Consider the following 23,041-nt stretch of genomic DNA (forward strand, 5'->3'; position numbering starts at 1 on the left):
GCAACCACAACACACACAAAAAATTTAAAAATAAATCCACACACCTCGTAGAGTAGTAAACTTTAATAATGATGAGCAGCCACTAGAGGTGTTCCTCGGCAGTAATGTAAATAATGCCTTTTTTTTCTGAAAAGGCAGTGTTTACATTAAAAAGCTTGCAGAGACATGCTATAGACACCAGAACTACTACGTTTAGCTGTTGTAGCTCTGGTGACTATAGTGTCCCTTAATATAGAGGGGGAAAAAGAATCAGCACAAAAGTATCAAATAAAATGGATGTATCATTATTCTAAAAATAAAAAAAGCACAACTTCTGACATAAATGTATAGTATTTTGCAGATTACTTTTTTTTTTTTTTACAATGTGCAGATAGTACTGTACTACTAACCTCTCCATCTACCCTGACATACAGCGCCACATACCTCTTACATCCAGTGACGTCTCTTTGATGTAGATGTTCCTTCCCTCTTTCATCATCTTCTCCTTTCAGATCTTCAGACCAGACCACCATTTTTTAGCCATTTCCAGTCTCTGCAGTTTGACAAAAAAAAATCTTAGTTTACTACTTTTCCATCATCCTCCCATCTTCTGGACAAATCATCCTACCACCCCCAATACTGTGCCCGGTGCTCCCCAAAATTATACTACAGAAACAGATAAACCCCCTGATAATACTAGTACCATACAGATAGTGCCCTTCAATAATTATTGGCACACAGTGCCCTAAAATAACCGCGCCCAGCAAATAGTGCCCCTGACACCAATAGTGTAAAAATAACGTCCCCCAAAAATAATTGTGGTAAGCTGATACTGTGCCAAGGTGTCCCCACAGTAATAGTGCTACCAAAAGCCCCACTAATAGGAATAATTCTCTCCTAGAGCACACATGGTAGTAATAGTGCTCCTACAGTGCCCTCAACATGTCCCCACTGTGCCCCAGAAGTAATAATGCTCCAATAGTGCCCATGCTAGTAATCATGTTCCCCACAGACCCCCAGTGCTAATAAAGCCCATCATAATGCACCCCAGTAGTAATAATTCTCCTTATAATATGCCAGTGCAAAAAATACCCCCTTTTAATGCCCACAGTTGAGCTAATGTCCCCATAGTGCCCCCATAATGTGCCAGTATAAAATACCCCTATATAGTGCCCCCAGTAAATGCCCCATAGTGCCCCTCTCCCCCCTTCTTCCTAGTGCCCCCCATAATGTACCAGTATAAAAATGCCCCATATATAGTGCCCCAGTAGATGCCCTCAGTGTCCCCCATAATTTGCAAGTATAAAATACCCCTTCTTAGTGCCCCCCCATAGATGAGCCCATAGTACCCACCATAATGTGCCCCAGTATAAAATACCCCTATACAGAGCCCCCCATATAAAATACCCCTTCTTTGTGGCCTCAGTAGAAGCCCCCATAGTGTTCCTCTCCCCCCTTCCCCCATATAAAATACCCCTTTGTGTCCTCAGTAGATGCCCCCATAGTGCCACCCAATAATGTGCCAGTAAGTGCCCCCATAGATGCCCCCCAATAATGTGCCAAGATGTGCACCCATAGATGCCACCCAATCATGTGCCAGTAACAAGTATCCCCGCCCCATAAATGCCCCCCAATCATGTGCCAACAGGTGCCCCCATAGATGCCCCCCAATCATGTGCCAGTAACAGGTGCCCCATAGATGCCCCCCAATCATGTGCCAGTAGTAGTACCATATAAAAAAAATTAACACTGCACCGGCCTCTGATAGGCTGCAGGCCTATGAATGGGGAAGGGAGACGCCTCTCCCTCCCCTGCCCCGCCTCAGCACTTCCATCTGTATCCCGTGCTCAGGACAGTGATACAGAGGACTATGGAGATGAGCGCTTCCACAATGGAAGCGCTCATCTCCCTGTGCCTGCCGCCACCCCTCACGTCACCAGTGGCCAGTGGGGCTCAAGAGCAACTGGGCCCGGGGCAGCTGCCCCTTTTTCCCCACGTTAAAGACAGCCCTGACTATCTGTATTATATATATGAGCTAACTAACTATCTATCTAATGTAATTACACAGCAAAGCACAGAGCACAGCAATGACACTGCTGTGTCTCTCAGAACTGCAGAAAATGGCTGCTGGGGAGGTTCTTATATAGTAAGGGGTAGGCAACTTTCCTATTGGTTGCTAGGGATGTTGCTAAGCTCAGACAAAGACATTGCAGCCTTCTCATTGGCCCACAAGCAAGAAGGGAGGGATCATGGGTTCAGATGAAAAAAAAATCTTGAATATTCGTGAATACTAATATATATCACTATATTCTAAATCTTCACGAATTCTCGAAGTGGCGATATTCGCGATAAAAATTTGCGATTTGAATATTCGCGCCCAACACTAGTGATCACCCGATTGATGCACCAGTTTCTATTTTAAAAGGATTGTCTCATGAAGACCACCCCTTTTCAGAGTACATTTTATAGAGCTCATTCATTTTCAGGTTTTCTCATAATGTCTATACACTTCATTAAAGTGACCCGCCTGTTCAAGAAAAAAAAATTACATTACCTGGAGAATGAACCTGGTGACTTCCTTTTTATCTTTTGCAGATGCAGATCCGTGGATTCCCAGGCTCCTCTATTGTGATCCAACATGGCTGCACCACTTTTCAGACCGCCTGATGCACACCTTACATCTGGTAGTCCACGACACTTCCTGCTTGTCCAGCCCTGCTCTTGGATTGGCCGACACTGTTCAGGTGAGCAGTGCTGGCCAATCAGAGGGCAGCAGGAAGTGTCTTGGACTATCAAATCCACAGTGTGCTTCAGGCAGTCTGAAAAGTGGTGCAGCCATCTTGGATGACAGAAGAGGGGCCTGAGAATTATTGAATCTGTAACTAAAAAGATGTAACAAAATAAGTGTTCTCTTCATACCTCAGAGGATGTGATTTTTCTTCTTGAACAGCAGGGTTGCTTTAAACCAGCATTAGACTGGCCCGCCAGAGCATGCTCAGGTGGGCCTGGGCTCTAATACCACAATGGTCCTCAAGGGTCCAGGAGCCAAATCAGTTGCCCTAGGGTTTGTTTCTTTGAATCAAAGTATTGACAATATGGCTCCATTAATAATTTCCTCTGATGGACCCAAGAACAAACAAACCAGTTTTGGGGTTCAGAACTCGTCGTTTATCTAGATCAGGGGTAGGCACCCTCCGGCACTCCAGCTGTTGTGAAACTACAACTCCCAGCATGCATACTTGTTCTGCTCTTCTAAGAACTCTCATAGAAATGAATAGAGCATGCTGGGAATTGTAGTTTCACAACAGCTGGAGTGCCGAAGGTTGCTGATCCCTGAACTATATAGATCACATGCTCATCCACTTTGTAATTTTTCTTATCCTTCTACACAAAAGAAATATCAACAGGTTATTTGGGAAACATCCAATAAGAAATAGACACTAGTGACAAGTGATTAGCTCCAAAGTCACCTACAAATTGGGTCTTCACCTCCTATGGGATTCATTATAGTGTCAGAGCCCAGGCCCAAAGAAGGATCCTCTGGTGGGCCATCAGACCCAGATTGTGACACTTTCTGTATAGTGTAAGAGCGAGTCCTTTTTAGCGCCTAGGCCCATAGTGCGTCAATTCACACTATACATGAAATTCTCTTATTAATATGAATAACACCCACATTTTATGGATTTATTTTGCTGTATAGTCCAATCTCCATGCAGTTCAGGTATTCCCGCACGCCATCTGACATGAAGCTCTAATTCCAGCATCTTTCTGGCTTATATTACAGTGAAGATCTGCAGTCAGACAAAACAGTGGGAGGAATTCATTGAGCCGTTTAAGGGCACTCACTGTAAGATTTACTTCCTGCCTCCGAAAAAGAAAAAAAACATTCATCTAATATAGCAGAATTAGACGTTGAGATTGCTTCAGAGATAAATGGAAAATGAATCAATATTATAGTCTGGGCGGAAGTTGAGGAGTGCCCCCGAGATGTCCAGACCTCATCAATGCAGGATCTTACCATCTCTTATGTACTGCTGGGAAATGAGTTATCAAGGGTTGGGATTCCCTATGGCTATATAGAATATGAACATAAAAGCTTATAAAAACTGAGTGGAGGTTTTTCATTTGGAGTTTTGGGTATGAATCCAATATATTGTAGCTTTTTTTTTGGGGGGGGGGGGGTGAGGTTCTAAATAATATTTGTATTGTCTACAGGCATATGATTTCACACTAGAGACCAAAAATTTCTGCGATCCAGACACTGATCAACACCTAGAGGTGACAAATGGCCCAGGGGGCAAACATGCAATTGTTCATCTTCTAGCGTCACCCGCAATGCTAGGGAGGCTTGTCCCTGTCCCTGCCTATCATTGGCTGCTGCCCCCCCCCCCCCCCCACACTGGATGTTTAGCAGCGGTGCAGGGAACGGGGAGCCAGGTAAGTATATTCATTGTGAGGGGCCCGGCATATAGGGGAGCATTTTATAGTCTTGGGTAAGCCATTTAAGTAGACCAAAAAAAAAGACCTCCTAAATGTAACAGAGATGCATTCTAATTGGTAAGCAGGGTGATAAGGTGTACCAGGTCACTAGAAGACTGTACAGGGGAGAGGCGACAACGCTTTCTTCCTGCTCTCCCATGCAGCTCCCTCCTCCCCTACACATACACAGAACTAGAAAGTGAAAGGTCTCTGTTCTCCGACTTCAAAGCAGTGCTGTTCACCAGATATTGCACCTAGAGCTTTGATTTTGGAATAGGTTTTAATATAAAGGTCTTATCTCTATATTCTAGCTGCGACAATTGTTTCGTGTTTTACTCTTTTACCATAGGTAATATTTTATAAGTGTCCATCACAGATTCCCTTCTCTTATCTAAATTACTGTCATAAGATCATTTGGGTTTAGTGATGTCAGCAGGGACTCGCTGTTTATCCCCAGTTATCATAACCTGGGGTGTATCCAGACAGTGGTTAAAACTGCATTAAAAAAATAAAATAAAAAAAAACACATTCAAATATGCATGTGCTTTTAGTATAGCTGTCAAACAGGAGTCTGAGATGCTGAGCATTAGGCTACATGCACACGACCGTTGTGCGTTTTGCAGTCCGCAAATCGCGGATCCGCAAAACACGGATGGTGTCCGTGAGCGTTCCGCAATTTGCGGAACGGCACGGACAGCCTTTAATATAGCTGCCTATTCTTGTCCAAGAATAGGACAGGATATATTTTTTTGCGGACCACGGAACGGAGTAACAGATGCGGACAGCACACAGAGTGCTGTCCGCATCTTTTGCGGCCCCATTGAAGTGAATGGGTCCGCATCATAGCCTGGCTATGAGCTGTGCGCTGCGATTGGCCAGCGCTGCAGCAAGGGACACGCCTCATACAAGAAATCAGTCAGAGGGAGCGCAGACACCGGAGCCTATACCGGGCGAACGGAGCGACGCCCAGACATACTAGTAAGTGCAGGGGGACCCCTGGGCGCCGCTCTGCCCACTGATCTAGTTAGTTTTTAGTTTGTACAGTAGTGAAAGGTCCTCTTTAAGCAGTGTTAAAGCTCTGAGCCTTGGAGGAGGAAGGGGCCTCTGCACAGAGCTCAAAAGCACACTGAGCTCTGGAACCAGCCATTGAAGCAAGACACAGCCACTTCCTTCAGTCTGTCTATGCTGCTAAGGACGGGCTTCACCTAGTAAGAGTGAGTGGACAGCAAAATCTCTAGAAGGGAGACACCTAGTAGCATAGATTTCAGAAGTGTTTTTAGGGTCGAAAACGTGAATTTTTAATGAAAGTGATTTACAGATTTGTTCAGGTTCACCTAAAGTAACCTTTGAGAAGGAATTGTTTAAAAAGTTAGTGCCCATTTAAGGTTATTTTCACATCTGCATTCCTATCTTAGTTTTTTGTTATACCAACTGTGCCCAACGGATTCCATTGACTGTAATGGGGTCTGGCATGTTTCCATCATTTTGCCAAAAATTAAATAAATAAAAAATAGCACTGCATGTTGCACTGTATTTTCTGATATTTTTGACAGAATATGTAATGAAGCCTGCATTGCAGAAGTCAACTAAGTCTAACACGTTTCAGCTATAATAAAAAATAAAAAAAATAATGAAAAACACGCCAAACTGCATGTTATTTTCTCCAATGTGGTTTTAACCATACCCAGCTGCACTGTCTGAATGCACCTTTAGTCTTCAAAAAGACAATACCATGGGTGTTAATACAAGTCATCATCACGTCTACCTGTTACAAGCAGTGCATCTCACAGATTTATATACAATCCATTTATTTATTGGTTTATGTACATTCACAGAATTTTACGGATCCTTTGGGTGTCCCAGCTCGCTGCGACACTCCTGAAGTACTGCTATCTAAAGGATGCCCCGCAAACCACATTGAATTTCCTTTATCGAAGGTAGAAACCCAAAGGATGAGTCCACTGACAGAAGGAGCTCATAAAAACAGTGATCACACAACACAGATCACTCCACAGAAGCTCGTTCTAAAACTCCGGCCTGGTAAGCTATTAGTCAGTCTTCTCCAGGCTTTCCCTCACCAGGGCAAAGATTTGCTGCCCTTACCCTGTAAATGAATACCCTCAACGTAGAATAGCTGGTTGACATCTGCCCCCCAGCCAGTACCCATGTAGCCCATTACCCTGACTTGGTGTGATCCAGCTAAGCCTCAGCCTATTCTTCAAGAATTTTTCTTCTAACATAACAGGGGGGGCTTCTGGGTGCCACATAAGTTGGATGCCACTGTCACCTTTGCTCCCTTTATTACACCACAGACAACGTATCCACTTGTGCAACAAAGAAATACAGTGTAATTCCATCATAAGCACTGGTTAAGGGCCTCTAAAGGGTTTCTCAAGGACTAGAAAAAGATGGCTACCTTTCCTCCACAACCAGCACCACACCTGTCCACAGGTTGTGTGTGGTATTACAGCTCAGTCCTTTCACCTCAGTGGAGCTGCTCTGCAATACCAGACACAACCCATGAACAGGTCCGCTGCTGTTTTTGAAAGAACGCAGCCATCTTTTTCTACAAACATGGTTGAGGATCTGTCCAATTATCGGGGGGGGGGGGGGGGAAACAATTGTTCTTTTCCAATAATTTACTTATGCAAAAAAAAAAAAAAAAACACAGCATTTGTCAGCAGTACATCACCCTGTGTGAACATGGGATGTTCTGCTGCCAACATACAAATTGAATGGGGGATGAATGATCTTAAGTAGCGATTTGTCCCCCATTCACTTTCAATTGGACTGTGGGAAAGGCCCTGGTGATGAACCAAACCCAACCAGGAACATACTCTTCTGAGTAGGATTTACATAAAACCCATTTATTTTTGGTCCAAATTTGCCAGTACTGTCTCTGAACATTAGGGACAATCCCTGCAAATTATGGACTATTGGCAACTATGCAGATTAGAGGAGTTTTCCTGTATTATTACTATCACTAAAACAAAAAAACACTACAGATACTGTGTAAGCCACCATTCTAACCACCTGTCTATTAATTCCTTCAGGGAATTCAATTACATTTCAAGTCGATGTCCGTCAAAGTGAAGATTACCCTGTAGACCTCTATTACCTGATGGACCTCTCTGCCTCCATGAGTGACGATCTGAGGACCATACAACAACTGGGGTCTACACTTTCTAAGGAAATGTCCAACCTAACGAGTAACTTCCGCCTGGGATTCGGGACGTTTGTAGAGAAGCCAGTTTCTCCATATATAAAAACTGTTCCAGAGGATATAGAGAACCCCTGCCAGTAAGAACCTTACTCACCCCTTACTCATAATATTCCTATAACTGCTGACCATGATTAATCGCAGTGACGTATAACGTCTTACTCATCTGTGACTTATCGAACGATGACAAAACGAACACGGAGTCAGCTGCCAAAATGACATTTTTTCCCCCTGTAAATAGACACTAAGGCCCAAATGTACTTTTCATATGGATAGAATCGTTTCAGAAACCATATTTTATTACTTTTATTTATTTATTTATTTTTCATCCATTATTTTTAGTCTATAATGGTGACCATGAAGGGGTATGGCGCGTTACTGCTGCAGCTAATCACTGCCCTCAGTTTTAAACAGAAGCCAAAGCGCCTATGTGAACAGAGCCCTACAACAAAAGCACGTGTCTCCGCTTTCCTATCGTCCTTTGTCATGTCATTGTGACTAAACTGACTGTTTCCATTTCACAGTAGAGAATCCGTGGACTGCTTACCCACCTTTGGATATAAACACGTTTTATCACTGACACATAATGCAGCAAATTTTAACAACATTGTGCAAAAGCAAAGAATATCGGCAAATATTGATACACCCGAAGGAGGGTTTGATGCCATCATGCAGGCGGCAGTATGCAAAGTAAGTCATTTTATGTAATTATACCGATTTCTTGATGAACAGCAGTGACATTGAATGATAAAGGAGTATGGTACTCTGCTGTGTGGTAAAGGGCAGCACTTCCCATAACTCACAATGAAAAGAATTGAGCTTTTTCAGCCTCCACTTCACTAGGGTAGACCATTATCAGGATCACTGGAGTTATACCTCCACCGATCCATGCTGTAAGAGATGCCCATATAGAAGCAGAGTTAGAACCAATCTGCTAATTATAACTTTTGGCTTATCCTCAAGTTAAATGTTCTCATTGTTCCTCATACATTGCATCGTAATGGATAGATTCTCTGGTGGCTCTTCATTAGCAAAATAATGGTCACTAAAGGAAAAGACAACCGCGTTTAGAGCCGACGTGGAGCCCATCACTTGTCACCAGGGATTATTTTTTTACATAAAAACCTATTAACCCTTACTGATGATGTGTCCCGTGTGTACAATAACACCGATTATGATGCAATTAAAAGTCGACATGTACATGGGTCTGTAATGACGGAGGGTGGTCCTCAAGGGTCATCTACATGGGCATATTATCAAGACAATTCTCTGAAATGAACATTCATTCATAATAATTGCATTGTACAAATGTGGCGCCATTCACCCAACAAAATGCTCGTCAGTTGGGTGGTCCGTCATTTATGCACAATGCATGTCCACTTCACATCGCCCTATGTGAACAGTGATGTGCTGATGACAAACGATGAATCTGTATGGGGGTCAAACGTTTGGTTATTCCTCCCCATACAGAAGGCATTATTCATGCATGTTAACAAACTGGGAAATAAACGGCCTGTTCACGATCATTGCCCTGTTTATCTACCCATGTAAAGGGGCCCTTAGAATCAATTTCTACGATGGACCTAAAGTACCCTGAACAAGTCATCACTGTGTGAATATAGTGAATCTGAAGCACATAGAAATCCAGGACTTTGAGTATATTAGAAAAATGTTTTTAGGCTACTGTTTTTTTTTTTAAGTTTAATAAAAGTTTAGTTAACCAGAATCACACTTTAAACAATGTTTAGGCGACAATATTTCAAAATACCTTCCTTCTACTGTAGGACCGAATCGGATGGAGGAACGGATCAATGCATTTGTTGGTATTTGTGACCGATGCAGATTCTCACTATGGCATGGATAGCAAATTGGCCGGTATTGTCATTCCAAACGATTGCCAATGCCACCTAGACAGCAGTAATGAATACTACATGTCGACTGTCCAGGTAATGTGGTGTTTTGTTCACCCTGGGAAGCTAGAACAGCAATTAGAAGGCCACTCTTTACATTACAGTGGTGACGTGGTTTTCCATTGGTGCTTATCAAGTCATTAAAATGTTCGTGTTGCACAAAATTAAACCTTATTTCCCTTTATTTGAAGAATATTGGGAGGGAACAGACAACTAGTATGTACAAATTTCTGGTTCAGAAAAGTGATTGTCACTTTCTAACTTCTTTCCATCTTCCAGCTCGCAAACAGTTGAAAATATTCACTACTCTATAGTGGAAAAAAATATGGATCTGAATGAGTAGGAGGACCTCCATACCCTTATAGACAGTGAATGAATATATCTTGCCGATTGTTTCTTCCAGGAATATCCGACACTTGGGCAGCTGATAGAGAAGTTGGTGGAGAATAACATTCTTCTCATTTTCGCAGTCACTCAAAAACAAGTCCCGCTCTACCAGGTAAGAGCAAAACACTTGGTGACCTTACATTTCACATGCTACAGTCCCTTCATATTTCAGGCAAAAATAAGTATTAGATATTCTATTTTCAAAAAATGAGGCAGCACTCCAGATAAAAGTGAAAGATGATGACCCAATTTAGTCCCAGGCAATGTTTCAGCCCACTTAATGAGGCCTCATTGAGTGGGCAGAAACGTTGCCTGGGAATAAATTGGGTCATCACCTTTGCCTTTTATCTGGAGTGCTGCCTAATTTTTTGAAAATATTGTACAGTGGAATGCTCGCCTACCTTCCCTGAGGATTTGCACCCTATTAACTTTTTTTCTAACTGTGCTGCTGTTGTATTTTTGTTTATTGGATATTCTATGTAGACGCCTGATCATTATAGGGGAACGCATACCCAACACCATGGGGACCTATGAAGTCAGATGGGACAAACTCTGTTTGATTTCAATTTCCCAATAGGCAGCTTGAACCTTTCTAAAAGGTGGAACCAGAAACCGAGTCATCCCTACTATCCTTACTGAAAAGGATAGGATGGGCACTATTTTGAATCTTCCTTTTTACCTTTATATAGTGCATAGCTCTAGTTTATATATATATTTGGCATAGTCCTACCTGGCTAACAATTTATCTACTATCCAAAAACACCTCAAAATGTGAAATCATCATCATCTCAATATTACTCTCATCACGGTGGAAGCACCCAAGGAATTCCAATTCTGTGTGGTTTCCCTGCAGAACCAAACGCAGACTATAGGATGTTTCACAACAAATCTGGTTTTCTTGGTGGTCTGTAGTCAACTGACCCCCATACAGGGTCAAGGCAGAGAACTAGAAAAAGATACATTGTTCTGACACCGCCCATGGAGAAGATGCCTCTATCCATTTCCCAATGGGGACAACCTCCGCAAAGTATGGAGAGGGTGCATCAGTGGGTAATGACCTCCTTATGTCTTACATGAATGGGACGGGTATCAGGAAGGGCAAAAAGTGCCCTAGGTTCTTTAGGGGCTACTTGGGAGTGTTTTGTGGTGTATTTGTTTTTTTACCAGAAGGTGCCCCATTTACTGTATGTCTCGCTTGACATTATGCATGCCACTGCCTTATGCTATTGAAATACCATCATAAAGAGAGCAGAACCAATAGTGTTATATTAAAGGGCATCTGTCAGCAGATTTGCACCTATGACACTGGCTGACCTGTTACATGTGCACTTGGCAGTTGAAGGCATCTGTGTTGGTCCCATGTTTATATGTGCCTGCATTACTGAGAAAAATTTGGTTTTATTATATGCAAATGAGCCTCTAGGAGGCTCAGCTCTCTGCAATTTCCATGTCTTCTGCACTTTGATTGACAGAGCCAGGCAGTGAAACCGCCATCACACCTGGCCCTGTCAAAGTGCAGAGGGTGCGGAAGTTGCAGAGAGAGCAGAGCCTCTAGGTGTCATTGCATATATTAAAGCACCATTTCCCTCAGCAATGCAGGCACATAGGAACATGGGACCAGCACAGATGTCTTCAGCTGCCAAGCGCACATTTAACAGGTCAGCCAGTACAAATCTGCTGGCAGATGTCCTTTTAAAAAGGAACTACAATTTCAGCAGAGCCCCTTTTTTCTTTTTTGCTATCTAATTGTTTGTAGAAGATTTTTGCACAAAAATCTAAGAGGTTCCAGACTCCAGAATGAGCTTTTATTATCACGGTAACCAACCTAGATTTTGTAAACTGCACATTCTGCGGGGATAGTTACAGTTGCTGTGCTTCTTGTGCTGCTCTGGTGCATCTAGCCTACACAGTGATTTAATATGTAGAATTGCATTAGCCTTTGATTAATGATGTTTTTTTTCCCTGGGAGAAGCTGGGTCTAAACTGAAATGAGAATATAATGAGCAATATTTCCTGTGCCTCTGTAATCAGTGATGCTGGTTTGTGTTTTGTAGCACAAAGGAAAGGGAAAAACTATAAAAAGGCTTTAGGCTTCATATTCAAGTAAAAAGGGTCTGATGCATATGAAGATCTGTGCAAGAGGGGCTATACAGCAGCACACGCTGTCCACCGTTCCACAAAATCACAAGGACTCCATGCTGCTACATAGGCTACCCTATGTCAGATATTCTTGGCATGTGACAAAACTTTTGTATTTCTCCACATTAAATCACAGTGAGGGCCACTGCGCCACTATGGGTGCATTATTGCGACTTGCACAAAGCAACATTGTAACACAGATGTGCATGAGGCCTAGGGGTATGTTCAAAACTCACCATGTGTGAACATTCCCTTGAGGGCAATTTGCACAAAGACATGCAAATAAATGAACTCAAATACCAGTAGCGAACACAAACTAAGTTGTATCACTCATGTCTTTTACGGAGCACATCGAATAAACACACATCAGGGAGAAAATATAAACCCTAGCATTTAATAACCTGTTAGATTCCCCTTTAGCAGCAATCACCTCCACCAACTGTTAATTGTAACTGAAAATAATATTTCCACAACATCAAGGAGGAATTTTGGACCATTCCTCCCTATAAATGTGTTTAGTTCATCAATGCTTCTGGGATGCCTTTGGTGTACAGTCCTCTTCAGGTAATACCACAGTATCTTGGCCACTCCAAAACTTCTCAATCTTCTCAACAATTCTTTAGTTAATTTGTGTGCTTTAGGTCATTGTTTTGTTGAATCAAACATCTCATCCGCTTGATTCTCCTGTAAAACCCTTCAGGTTTTTCAGCCAAAGCCAGAAGTGAATTTGAAAGGAGTCATGCATATAACGGAAGGACTTTTACTTCTCCTCTCTGCTGGATCTACTTCTGGCTTGTAAAAGCCTTAAAGGGGTTGTCAGAGTTATTTTTTTTTCCTTTGTATGTTTCTAACTAATCAAATGTAAAAGGCTTTACCATGCACTTACTTAATCTGTAGTTGCTCCTTTCTCAGATTTCACTGAGGGTCACATGACCTGTGATGTCAGCCTCTCTCCCTGCTCTGATGAAGTTTCGTGCACAAGCCTGAGAGAGCAGATATGTGTCTGTACACGAGACGTCAATGTGCTGGCCACGCCCCCTGCACGGCCATCACTGTGCTGGTCACGCCCCCTGCACGGCCATCACTGTGCTGGCCACGCCCCCTGCACGGCCATCACTGTGCTTGCCACGCCCCCTGCACTGCCATCACTGTGCTGGCCACTGCCCCCTGCACTGCCATCACTGTGCTGGCCACTGCCCCCTGCACTGCCATCACTGTGCTGGCCACGCCCCCCTGCACTGCCATCACTGTGCTGGCCACGCCCCCCTGCACTGCCATCACTGTGCTGGCCACGCCCCCCTGCACTGCCATCTGCTCTCTCCCTAGAATCTTCAGGAAAAACTTTAACCCCATCAGCAGCACAGACTCAGGGTTGGAGGTTTTACTGAGTAGCTGCAGGCAGTAAGGAGACAAATGCTAGGCACAGGAGCTGACAGACTAGAGGAGTTCTTCAGAACATTGCACAAGAACAGGCAGGGAGAAGTTCCTGTGTGTATCAGCGGTGTCATTGTACAGCTGGGACTTCTAGTCCTACACATTTAACATGCTGCTGAGTATCCCAACAGGCAGACATGTCACTCAGGGCAGCACTTGTATTCACTCCCTTTGCAGAGCAGGGGGAGGGGCAGAGATTGTTGTTAATGCAGGTAAACAAAGGGCCAAAAGAGAACCAGGGAAATTAGGAAATATATTTTTTTGCCTAAAACTTGCTTAACTTAGTTATATATTGCTGCCTATCAGATTTACAGTGCTATATTTTTTTTTTATAACTCGGACAATCCCTGTAAGGGACACCTGCCTCAAAATCTGCCCCAGAAATCTCAGTGTGAACCTACCTTTCATCAGCTTTTGGGTTGGGGTGAGGTTTTGGTGTTGATATTCAGTGTTCTTTTTCCTCAAGAGTTGTAAAGGAATTTGCAAATGTAAAAAAAAAATAAAAAAAATTAGAAAACATTGAGGCCCGTCTCAAGTTTGCTGGAGACAATTTGGATATTCCACAATGCCTATAGGAAATGTTCTGTAGACAGAGGAGACAAATGCGGAACTTTTTAGAACAAATGCACAATACTATGTTTGGAGAATACAACACACTAACACCAAAACCTCATCCCAACTATAAAACTTGGTGGAGGGGAAATCATGGTTTAGGGTTAATGTCACGGGGTAGAGTCGCGGGTATAAAGATAGAGCGGAGGTGCACCCCCTGAGCTGTCACCCGGTCCCCTGTCCCTGTCTACTTGCACCATCCGCCCTAGGTGACGGGGCGCAACTGGGCGACAGTCCCTGACCTGAGTAAGTGCAAGAAGAGAGATAGAGACAGCAGGGAAGCGGACAGCCAATGAGAGGTAGCACTAGAGTGGACAGAAAGGTGGAACAAGCAAGGTACCACCAAAAACGGAAGGGCGAGGCGGGTCAACTAGCCGGGGTCAGTCCAGGAGGTCACGTCAGTACAAGAGAAGAGGCAAAGACAAAATCCAAAAGCAATCCGAGGTCAAAATCTGAGAGGTAGCGTAAAGGTTCAAGGAGCAGGCAGAAGAGGTGTCAGGAAGCAGATCAAGGGTCAAATCTAAAGGTAAGCTAAATAACAATAATAATACACAGCCTAAGGGACCAAAATCACAGGCAACCTGTAGCCAGCAGGTTGCCTGTATTTATAGTGGGGCGTGAGGGTCATGTGACGTGGCCAGCGTCACATGACCGACAGACAAACAAGTCGAGCACCGAGTGATCAGCTCGGCGCTCAAGGCAGACCTAGGAGCAGGGAGCCTCCCAGCTAGCAAAAGCCGCCCTGGGAACGAGGCTGAACACAGATCCTCGCTCCTGAAGCTAGGCAGCAGGTCTGCGGCTGATGGGAGACAGAGTGCGCCTTCGGCGCCCCGTTACAGTTAATTTGCTTCTTTAGGGTCTAGATACCTTGTGTTCATTTAGAAAAGAATGTATTCCAAGGTAAGTGCAGAAGTCTGTGAACTCAAGCTGAGGAGATGTTGGATGATGACTAGTAAACCAATAATGGTTGAAAAAGAATATGATCTGTGTTTTTGAATGGTCAAGTCAGAGTCTTGACTTTAACCCTATGAAAATTTTGCACCATGACCTGAAGAGAGTTTATGCATGCAAGGCATCCCTGAATTGGGTATAAAACTGAAGGACATTTGCAGGGACGAATGGTCCAAAATTCCTCCTCAACACTGTACAAATCCTAACTTTTGTGCAAATACAATATAAATCTAGTGGAAGTTATGTACACCAAATTTTTTTTCTGTGCAAACAGAGTCAGTATTCTGGTTTTGCTTAGTTAATTTCCCCCAATGTCTTGGGAAGTGTGGCAAGACTTCAGAGTTTGAAACCAGGCATTGTTTACAAGCTATGCCAGATTCATCAACATGCCTGCACCAGGTTGATAAACCTGGAGAATGCTGCACTTAGGGAAAGACTGGTTCATTTGATGGCTTATTATCAATACTGTAGATTTCCCAGGCTTAATTTGCTTACTTAGTCCATAGGTTTGTGATTTGCCTAATCAAACCATGGAGAACTAATGTACTAATAATAATACACATTGAGGCTCTATATTATTCTAACAGAAATTCTTCCAATAAAGAAGAAAATCATATTTTATTTTAAAATTCATTATTGAAAAAAAAAAGAAAACCTTCCCATTTCCTTTTGGCAGAAAAAATAATTCTGCCACCCATCTAACACGCATTGACTGGAGCATAGAAGTGGAGCCATGGAGCAGATGTGATTTGATAAGATGTCATGTTTCATTTATTTTAAAGAATTTGAAACAATAATGAAAAAATACGGTTAATGTTTGATATGTCACATTCTTGGCAAACGGCAGTGAAAATTTTTATCGGATTTTGCAGTTTCATCTGCCATTGGAAGAAATCCTATAAGAATAAGTTGTTTCTTGTAAGTTTTCTTAAGTCACTGGTCTGACACAGTTCTTCGTTTTGCTTCACTATTTGAGGCAAATTCGATTTGTTTGGGAAACCCCATTTCCAAGTACCCTATTAGGGAATTCTGATTTGATAAACCTGATTTATTTTACTGTGACTGGTGCCTTTATTTCTTTTTAATTACCTAATCGTGCACATACAATTACTTTTTTTAGGGCTCATTTAGATGGTCGTATGCTATCCGCAAAAATATGGATCCTTTTTTTTTTTTGCGGATTAGATGCAGACCCATTCACTTCTATGGGACCTTTTTCTATTCCACGGTTCCCCAAAACAAATGAAACATGTCCTATACTTGTCCGTGAAAATCAGGATATGGCCCCATTGAAGTCTATGGGTCCGCAAAAATACTGAATGCTATAAGTTTTTTTGTGGATCCGTCTGAATGAGCCCTTAAATGTATGCAGTTTATAACTAATAGAGCTAAAAAAGGAAACAAATGTTACTAAAATGGTATGTATGTACTATAAAAAAAATAAATGATCTGAGTATTTTGCTAATAAGAATTAAAAAAAATATTATTTTCACATAAATTTCTTGAAGCATCTTCTACACAGTATGCGCTGTGTTACTGAAACAAACAATGACCACATCCAAATTTCCAGATTGCAAGATGATAGAAATAGAAATTTGATCCATTTCATCTTCAGCCATCCCTACGCTGACAGCACGGGTAGATGACATGCTTTGAAATATTAAAGAAATATTTGTATTTTCGGTGTAACTTGGAAGTGACTTCAGGCAGGGCTCCAAGTCAAACAATAACAATGGAGTTAGGATAGCATTCAAGGAATGCTGGCAGAAACTCCTCAAGAGAACAGCACACGATACATCTACAGTGATGATATTTTTTGTAACTCAGGACTATGACAAAAGTCCAGTTACGGGACCACAAAGCAGACTTAAAGGGTAACTAAACATTGTTGAGAAAATGAAGAGGCAGACATGCTGCTCAGAGCGCTCTGTCCCTTTACCTTTCATCAGCTCGGCTTTTCAAGTGCATAGAGTACACATTCATAGCGAGTATATGGGATCCGTACTCCCCACACACAAAAAACTGAGCAGAGGTGATGAAAGCCCAAAGGGGCAGAACACTCTGAGCAGGCTTTCTGCCCCTTCATTTTCTCACCATAGGTTTTGTTATCCTTTAGAGAAATTAATCAGATGGGCCTGGATCTAGTTCAAACTCCCTTTTATGGGGTAACCTAAAGGATCTTGAAGTGCATTTCCACCTAAAAAATTGCCATATATTAGTAAAACATGATCTAGAGCAGGGGTGCACAACCTGCGGCCCGGGGGCCACATGCGGCCCTTGATACCATTCTGTGCGGCCCCCAACCATCTGGTAACAGACACGTATGCCTATGTCTTGTGGCTGCTCACATGCATTTTCCATGTATTCTCCCATTAGATGGGAGTCCTGGAGGTATAACTAGACATTTATGATATATAACTGTGTGTACAATATGCAATAAATACAGTATTTCACTTGTTAATACCCCTTTAACTTTTATTTTCGGCCCTTGTTATTCCTTCAGTCTGACAATGTGGCCCCCTCCCAGAAAACATTGTGCACCCCTGATCTAGAGGAACAAACAGTTTAAGAATTAAATTTTTGTTTCTTTCAGAATTATTAGCTTTGTTCTTTTCAGATGTGGCGGCCATTTTTGCAAAAGTAATATACAGGAAGTGGCGCCATATTGGTTGCACTTTTGAATTGGCTTCTTAACTTACAGTGAACCCACACTTCATTAAAATGCAATACCCTATATACTTTTGTGTCCTATCACCAAGGTAGAACTAAAAGATTATATCCAGTATTTGTGTCTTTGTTTTTCATGTCTCAACGGATTTAGTAGCTTTAGATTTTACACAATGCATTTTATGAAGACATGAGTGCTGGATATAATCCGGTTGCCCGTGGCCAAAACAGTTCCTCCTATAAGTCCTATGCAACACCAGAAATATAGGCAGTGAAGCACCATAGAAGCGGTGAGCAGTCTAAACAATTTGCCTTGTTGTTTATATGACCACTGCATGACGGTCAGAATTAAACATTGGAACGAGACTCATATGTTTGCGTTGTACAAAAGTTGGAGTCAACAGAAATATCTTTGCATTTTGTCGCACACCTAATATGCACAATGCTGGATGCCTTGGTAGTCCATTTGTGCCATGGGTTTAATCGTATCCAAGTTCTTGCCAAGAATAATAACTAAAACAAAACTAACATTTACAAAAAAAAAAATTACGAAATCTAACCACATTTTCCTTTCTTCTGGAATGGGAAAATGGGAAGGTGGTACAATGTAGTGGGCTGTAGAGGTGGAATGGGTGAAAGGGAACCTGTCACCAGGATTTTTTGTATAGAGCTGAGGACATGGGTTGCTAGATGGCCTCTAGCACATCCGCAATATCCAGTCCCCATAGCTCTGTGTGCTTTTATTGTGTATAAAAACCGATTTGATACATATGCAAATTAACCTGAGATGAGTCAGAGCTTGAAAATATGACTCTTTTATGTTAATTTGCATATGTATCAAATCGTTTTTTTTACACAATAAAAGCACACAGAGCTATGGGGACTGGGTATTGCGGATGTTCTAGCGGCCATCTAGCAACCCATGTCCTCAGCTCTATACCCAAAATCCCGGTGACAGGTTCCCTTTAAGGTCTTAGTTCTATCAGCACCAAGAATAAAAAGAATGACTATAAAGAAGTGTTATGGTAATTAAAAAGTCAGGAAATACTAAATGAATGGCTTTGTTATTAATAAAAAAAATTACTTCAAAAAACAAAATATCATGTATGCACATTTTTTAGACAATATATCAGGGGTGGGTTAGAACTGCCCTTGGACCTTAGGCTGGGACCAGTATCAAGGAAAAACAAACTGTTGGCATAAGCAGAGTTTTCTCTGCCGGGTGCGGTCACCAATACAGGGTAAACCAATCCTAGAGACATTCACTAAGTAAAAGAAATTTTGACAGCATCCAAGCAAATGCCAGAGGAGTCTTCTTCATTAAGGCATGTCCCACGTGACAAAAAGGCAATGTTTCAACCTAAGGAGGTCTCTGCAGAGCGTAAAATCAAAATCAGTAGAGATCGACATCATCAGCAGAGCGGAAGCCTATTGCATATATATGGAGTCCCCTAAGCTATGAAGTCCTTAGACACTGTCCTACCACCCAACAGCTCAGTCCACCTTTCCTTAAAAAACTGTATATTACCTGGAGAAAGTTTACAATTTGTACTTCAGATCAGAATTCATATATTTTCCTTGTTTATTACAGAAATATGCCAAACTGATACCTGGAGCCACCGTAGGACTACTGAACAAAGATTCTGGAAATGTATTACAGCTGATCTTGTCGGCATACAAAGTAAGAGGTTATATTATTATACATCATGTTATGTCAGTATTATTTTATAGTTATAGGACATTATTCTCTATTTGTAAATGGCTTTAGTATACATGGCTCTAAAGAATGGCATCCAGCTTCAGGGCTTGCTCCAGTCTGTCGCTCAGAGTCACCATGGGCCAGGACGGACTGGATATAGACCGTACAGGGAAATTTCCCAAGGGGCTGCCCAAGCCCTCCTCTGAATACATAGAGATCTAATGCTCTTAGCATTAATTAACTCTAGAAGCATCAGATACTTATGCACCTGGCCGGCAGTGGAAAATGCCCTTCTGCATTTAACTGTATTGCCATCCTCAGGATGGCGATACAGTTGAATACGGCAGCTGGGGGGAGGGGGGGGGGCAGTATTTTATGTTGAACCAGCCTTCTGTCAGTTTGGATCCACCTACAACATGGGGCCACTTAGTTTTTTTCCAGGGCCACTTTAAGTTTCCAGTCTGTCCCTGCCATGAGTCCCTTTCATTCATCATTAGCTTGACAAGCATAGATTAATTAGATTGCCCACTCTCATTTTGCAAGCCCCCCTGCCGCCAGCTGATTACAAAGGGTCTTAAAGGGTTTATCCAGAGTGTAAAACATGCCCCTCAATGCCCAGGCCCCTCATATAGATTATACTTACTCTGCTCCCCGTCACCGCGTCACTCCTGATCCCCGCATGGATGAAAACATCGAGCTACGGTGAGGGGCAGCCAATAGCAGGCCACGATGGGGATAAGCCTCCCTAGCATCGCGGGTGATGCTAGGGAGGCTCGACCCCCGTCACGGCCTGCCATCGGCTGCCCCCCCATCGCCGGATGTTTTGCTGCAGCGGCCATGCGGGGATCAGGAGTGATGCGGGTGTCGGGGAGCAGAGTAAGTATAATCTATATGAGGGGCCTAGACATTGCGGGGCCATGTTTTACACTTTGGATAACCCCTTTAATGCCTTCAGTAGTAACCTCAGTTGGTTCCTGTAGAACCATGTTTTAAAGGGGTTGTCCACTTTGGACAACCCCATTTTATTCACTTGATCCCTGGCCACTATCTAAACAATTCAGCAAGCATCCTTTCTTTCCGTGCACTAACTGGCAGGCAGAGAGAAATGTTATGTCACCAACTGAAATGTATGGGTGTCTATGGCATCCATGCGTTTTAATGAGTGCCCTTACACCCAAGCAGGGAACCCCTCTAATAGCTAAACATGCCCTAATAAAACTTCATTAATTGCAAGCCCTTCTAAAAAAAATTATAATAATACGCAAGTTACATATCATTCCTTGCATGGTAGTCAGCCTTAAGTTCCCCTATTATGGGATACATCGTTCTCCTTGCACATAAATGCTTCAGATGCGCTAATACAAGTTATAAATGTCATCTCAAAGGATACATAAGATATAGAATAGGATCACTCAAGACAAATATCGCTTCTTCTGCTTAGGGTTTGAGGGCCATTCCCTTAATCCATTGCTATGCTCATCACTTTGGAGAAAAGTGGGTTAAAAACTCCATTACTGGGCTATTTGGTTTCATGTGGATCCAGATGATACAAAATCGCTTTTCTGTTTAAGTGCTACAGTGGCAAAACCAATATAGATATGTTGAATCACGCAGCGTTAGTAATGAACTCAAGCGCTCTGCTTTACAGGCTTGCATTAGCCACCAGCCCTCTCTCTCTCCTTCCTATCTTGGCTATGTAATCACATTTGACATTAATGGCTGTATAATATGACACACTATTTTATCTGCAGCAGCTGTTTAATGGCCCAGACTTACAAAATAAAGCTGGCCATGACTAAGACTATTATAATGCTGTACAGGGGAACAGGGTACAGGGGAAATGTAATTTAGCAATGCAAAGCAAAGACGCATGTGAAGAAGAAAAAGAAGGAGGGACATTCGGCGGCAGAGTGCTCTCTACAAAAGAAAGTGTCAGAGCTATAGGAGTTGGTCTTTTAAGAAGAGTTCATTAAATTATTTTAGTTGTACAGCCCCGGGATCCTGCAATAGAACTAGAAGAAAAACCTACAATATAAAGAAATATATTCTTCATCTCTTAGCAATTTTCGAAAGAACTGGAGTTAGATAGAATGTACTCAGCGCTGGAGACCTCGGGCTAGGGGCTTTAACTTAGTTTATCATTTGGACGCCTTGAAACTGTGAAACACATTTTATTTATGCGCACAAAGCTTTAATCCAGCACATTCGAAACCACCAAGATGCTGGATGATCAAATATGCCAGACCATCGGAAGCTGGCTAGGATATAGGGGGTGAGGAACGTGAACTTCAAGGTAGGACCTGAAGACAAAGCAGAAAATAATTCAGGTTTTATACATAGACTTGTAATAGATTACAAAAAGGGCCTGTTTTTCTTTACAGTAATGGCGCCACTCTTGCATGGGGGCCTTTTGTGGTATTGCAGCTCAGTTCCAGGTGCTTGAATGAAACTAAGGCTGGTTTCACACGAGCGAGTGTCACGCTCCAGACTCGCAGCTTGAGTATCAGACAGCCCCTGTCCTGAACTTCCAGCACGGACGGGGGTCACACAGCATTATATTGATTTATGATGCTATGTAATCCTTAGAGGTCTGGAAGGTATTGGATAACGTTGACATAATGCCGTCAGTGTTATTCAATACATTCGAGAACTGTAAGAGTTACATAGCGTCATAAAATCAATATAATGCTATGCGACCCCGACAGTGCTGGAAGTTCAGGACGGGAGCTGTCTGATACTCATGCAGCGAGTCCGGAGCGTGGCACTCACTACTTGTCAAGCTGATTATATACCTGCTTCCACCAAATATTGATTGAGGCCTGTGATATACCTGCTTCCACAAAATATTGATTAAGGGGTTGGATATACCTGTTTCTACTAAATATTGATTGAGGCCTGCGATATACCCGATTCCACAAAATACTGATTTAGGGTCCATTCACACGTCCGTAGAATGGGTCCGGATCCATTCCGCAACGTTGAGATACGAATCCGGACCAGTTCATTCACTATCCGCGGCCCCGATCTTCCGGTCCGTGGCTCCCTAAAAAAATAGAACATGTTCTATTCTTGTCCTCAATTGCGGATAAGAATAGAACATGTTCTATTTTTTTAGGGAGCCACGGACCGGAAGATCGGGGCCGCGGATAGTGAATGAACTGGTCCGGATTCGTTTCTCAACGTTGCGGAATGGATCCGGACCCATTCTACGGACGTGTGAATGGACCCTAAATCAGTATTTTGTGGAATCGGGTATATCGCAGGCCTCAATCAATATTTAGTAGAAACAGGTATATGGGGGTGCCGGCCGGGTGTATTGATCCACAATGCGAATCCGCAATACACTACGAACGTTTGTATGGACCCTAAGCGGATTGATATACTTGCTTCAACCAAATATTGATTGAGGCCTGCAAGATACCTGCTTCCGCAAAATACTGATTAAGGGGTTCGATATACCCGTTTCCACCAAATACTAAATTGAGGCCTGCAATATACCTGCTTCCACAAAATACTGATTAAGGGATTTGATATACCTGCTTCCACCAAATATTGATTGAGGCC

The 23,041-nt window shown here is 42.6% G+C and overlaps 1 protein-coding gene across 2 annotated transcripts in view; it reads left to right on the forward strand.

The window, feature by feature from the left end:
* ITGB6 (integrin subunit beta 6) overlaps positions 1–23,041 on the forward strand; it is a 100,118-nt gene that overhangs the window by 44,954 nt on the left and 32,123 nt on the right. For both annotated transcript variants that reach the window (XM_040441623.1, XM_040441622.1), the window contains exons 4-9: positions 6,294–6,498; positions 7,512–7,758; positions 8,203–8,368; positions 9,463–9,624; positions 9,992–10,087; positions 19,370–19,459. In XM_040441623.1, the coding sequence (XP_040297557.1) occupies positions 6,294–6,498; positions 7,512–7,758; positions 8,203–8,368; positions 9,463–9,624; positions 9,992–10,087; positions 19,370–19,459 (966 nt within the window). The remainder of the gene's footprint in view (positions 1–6,293; positions 6,499–7,511; positions 7,759–8,202; positions 8,369–9,462; positions 9,625–9,991; positions 10,088–19,369; positions 19,460–23,041) is intronic.

This window comes from Bufo bufo, chromosome 7 (genome assembly GCF_905171765.1).
Source record: "Bufo bufo chromosome 7, aBufBuf1.1, whole genome shotgun sequence".
NCBI lineage: Eukaryota > Metazoa > Chordata > Amphibia > Anura > Bufonidae > Bufo > Bufo bufo.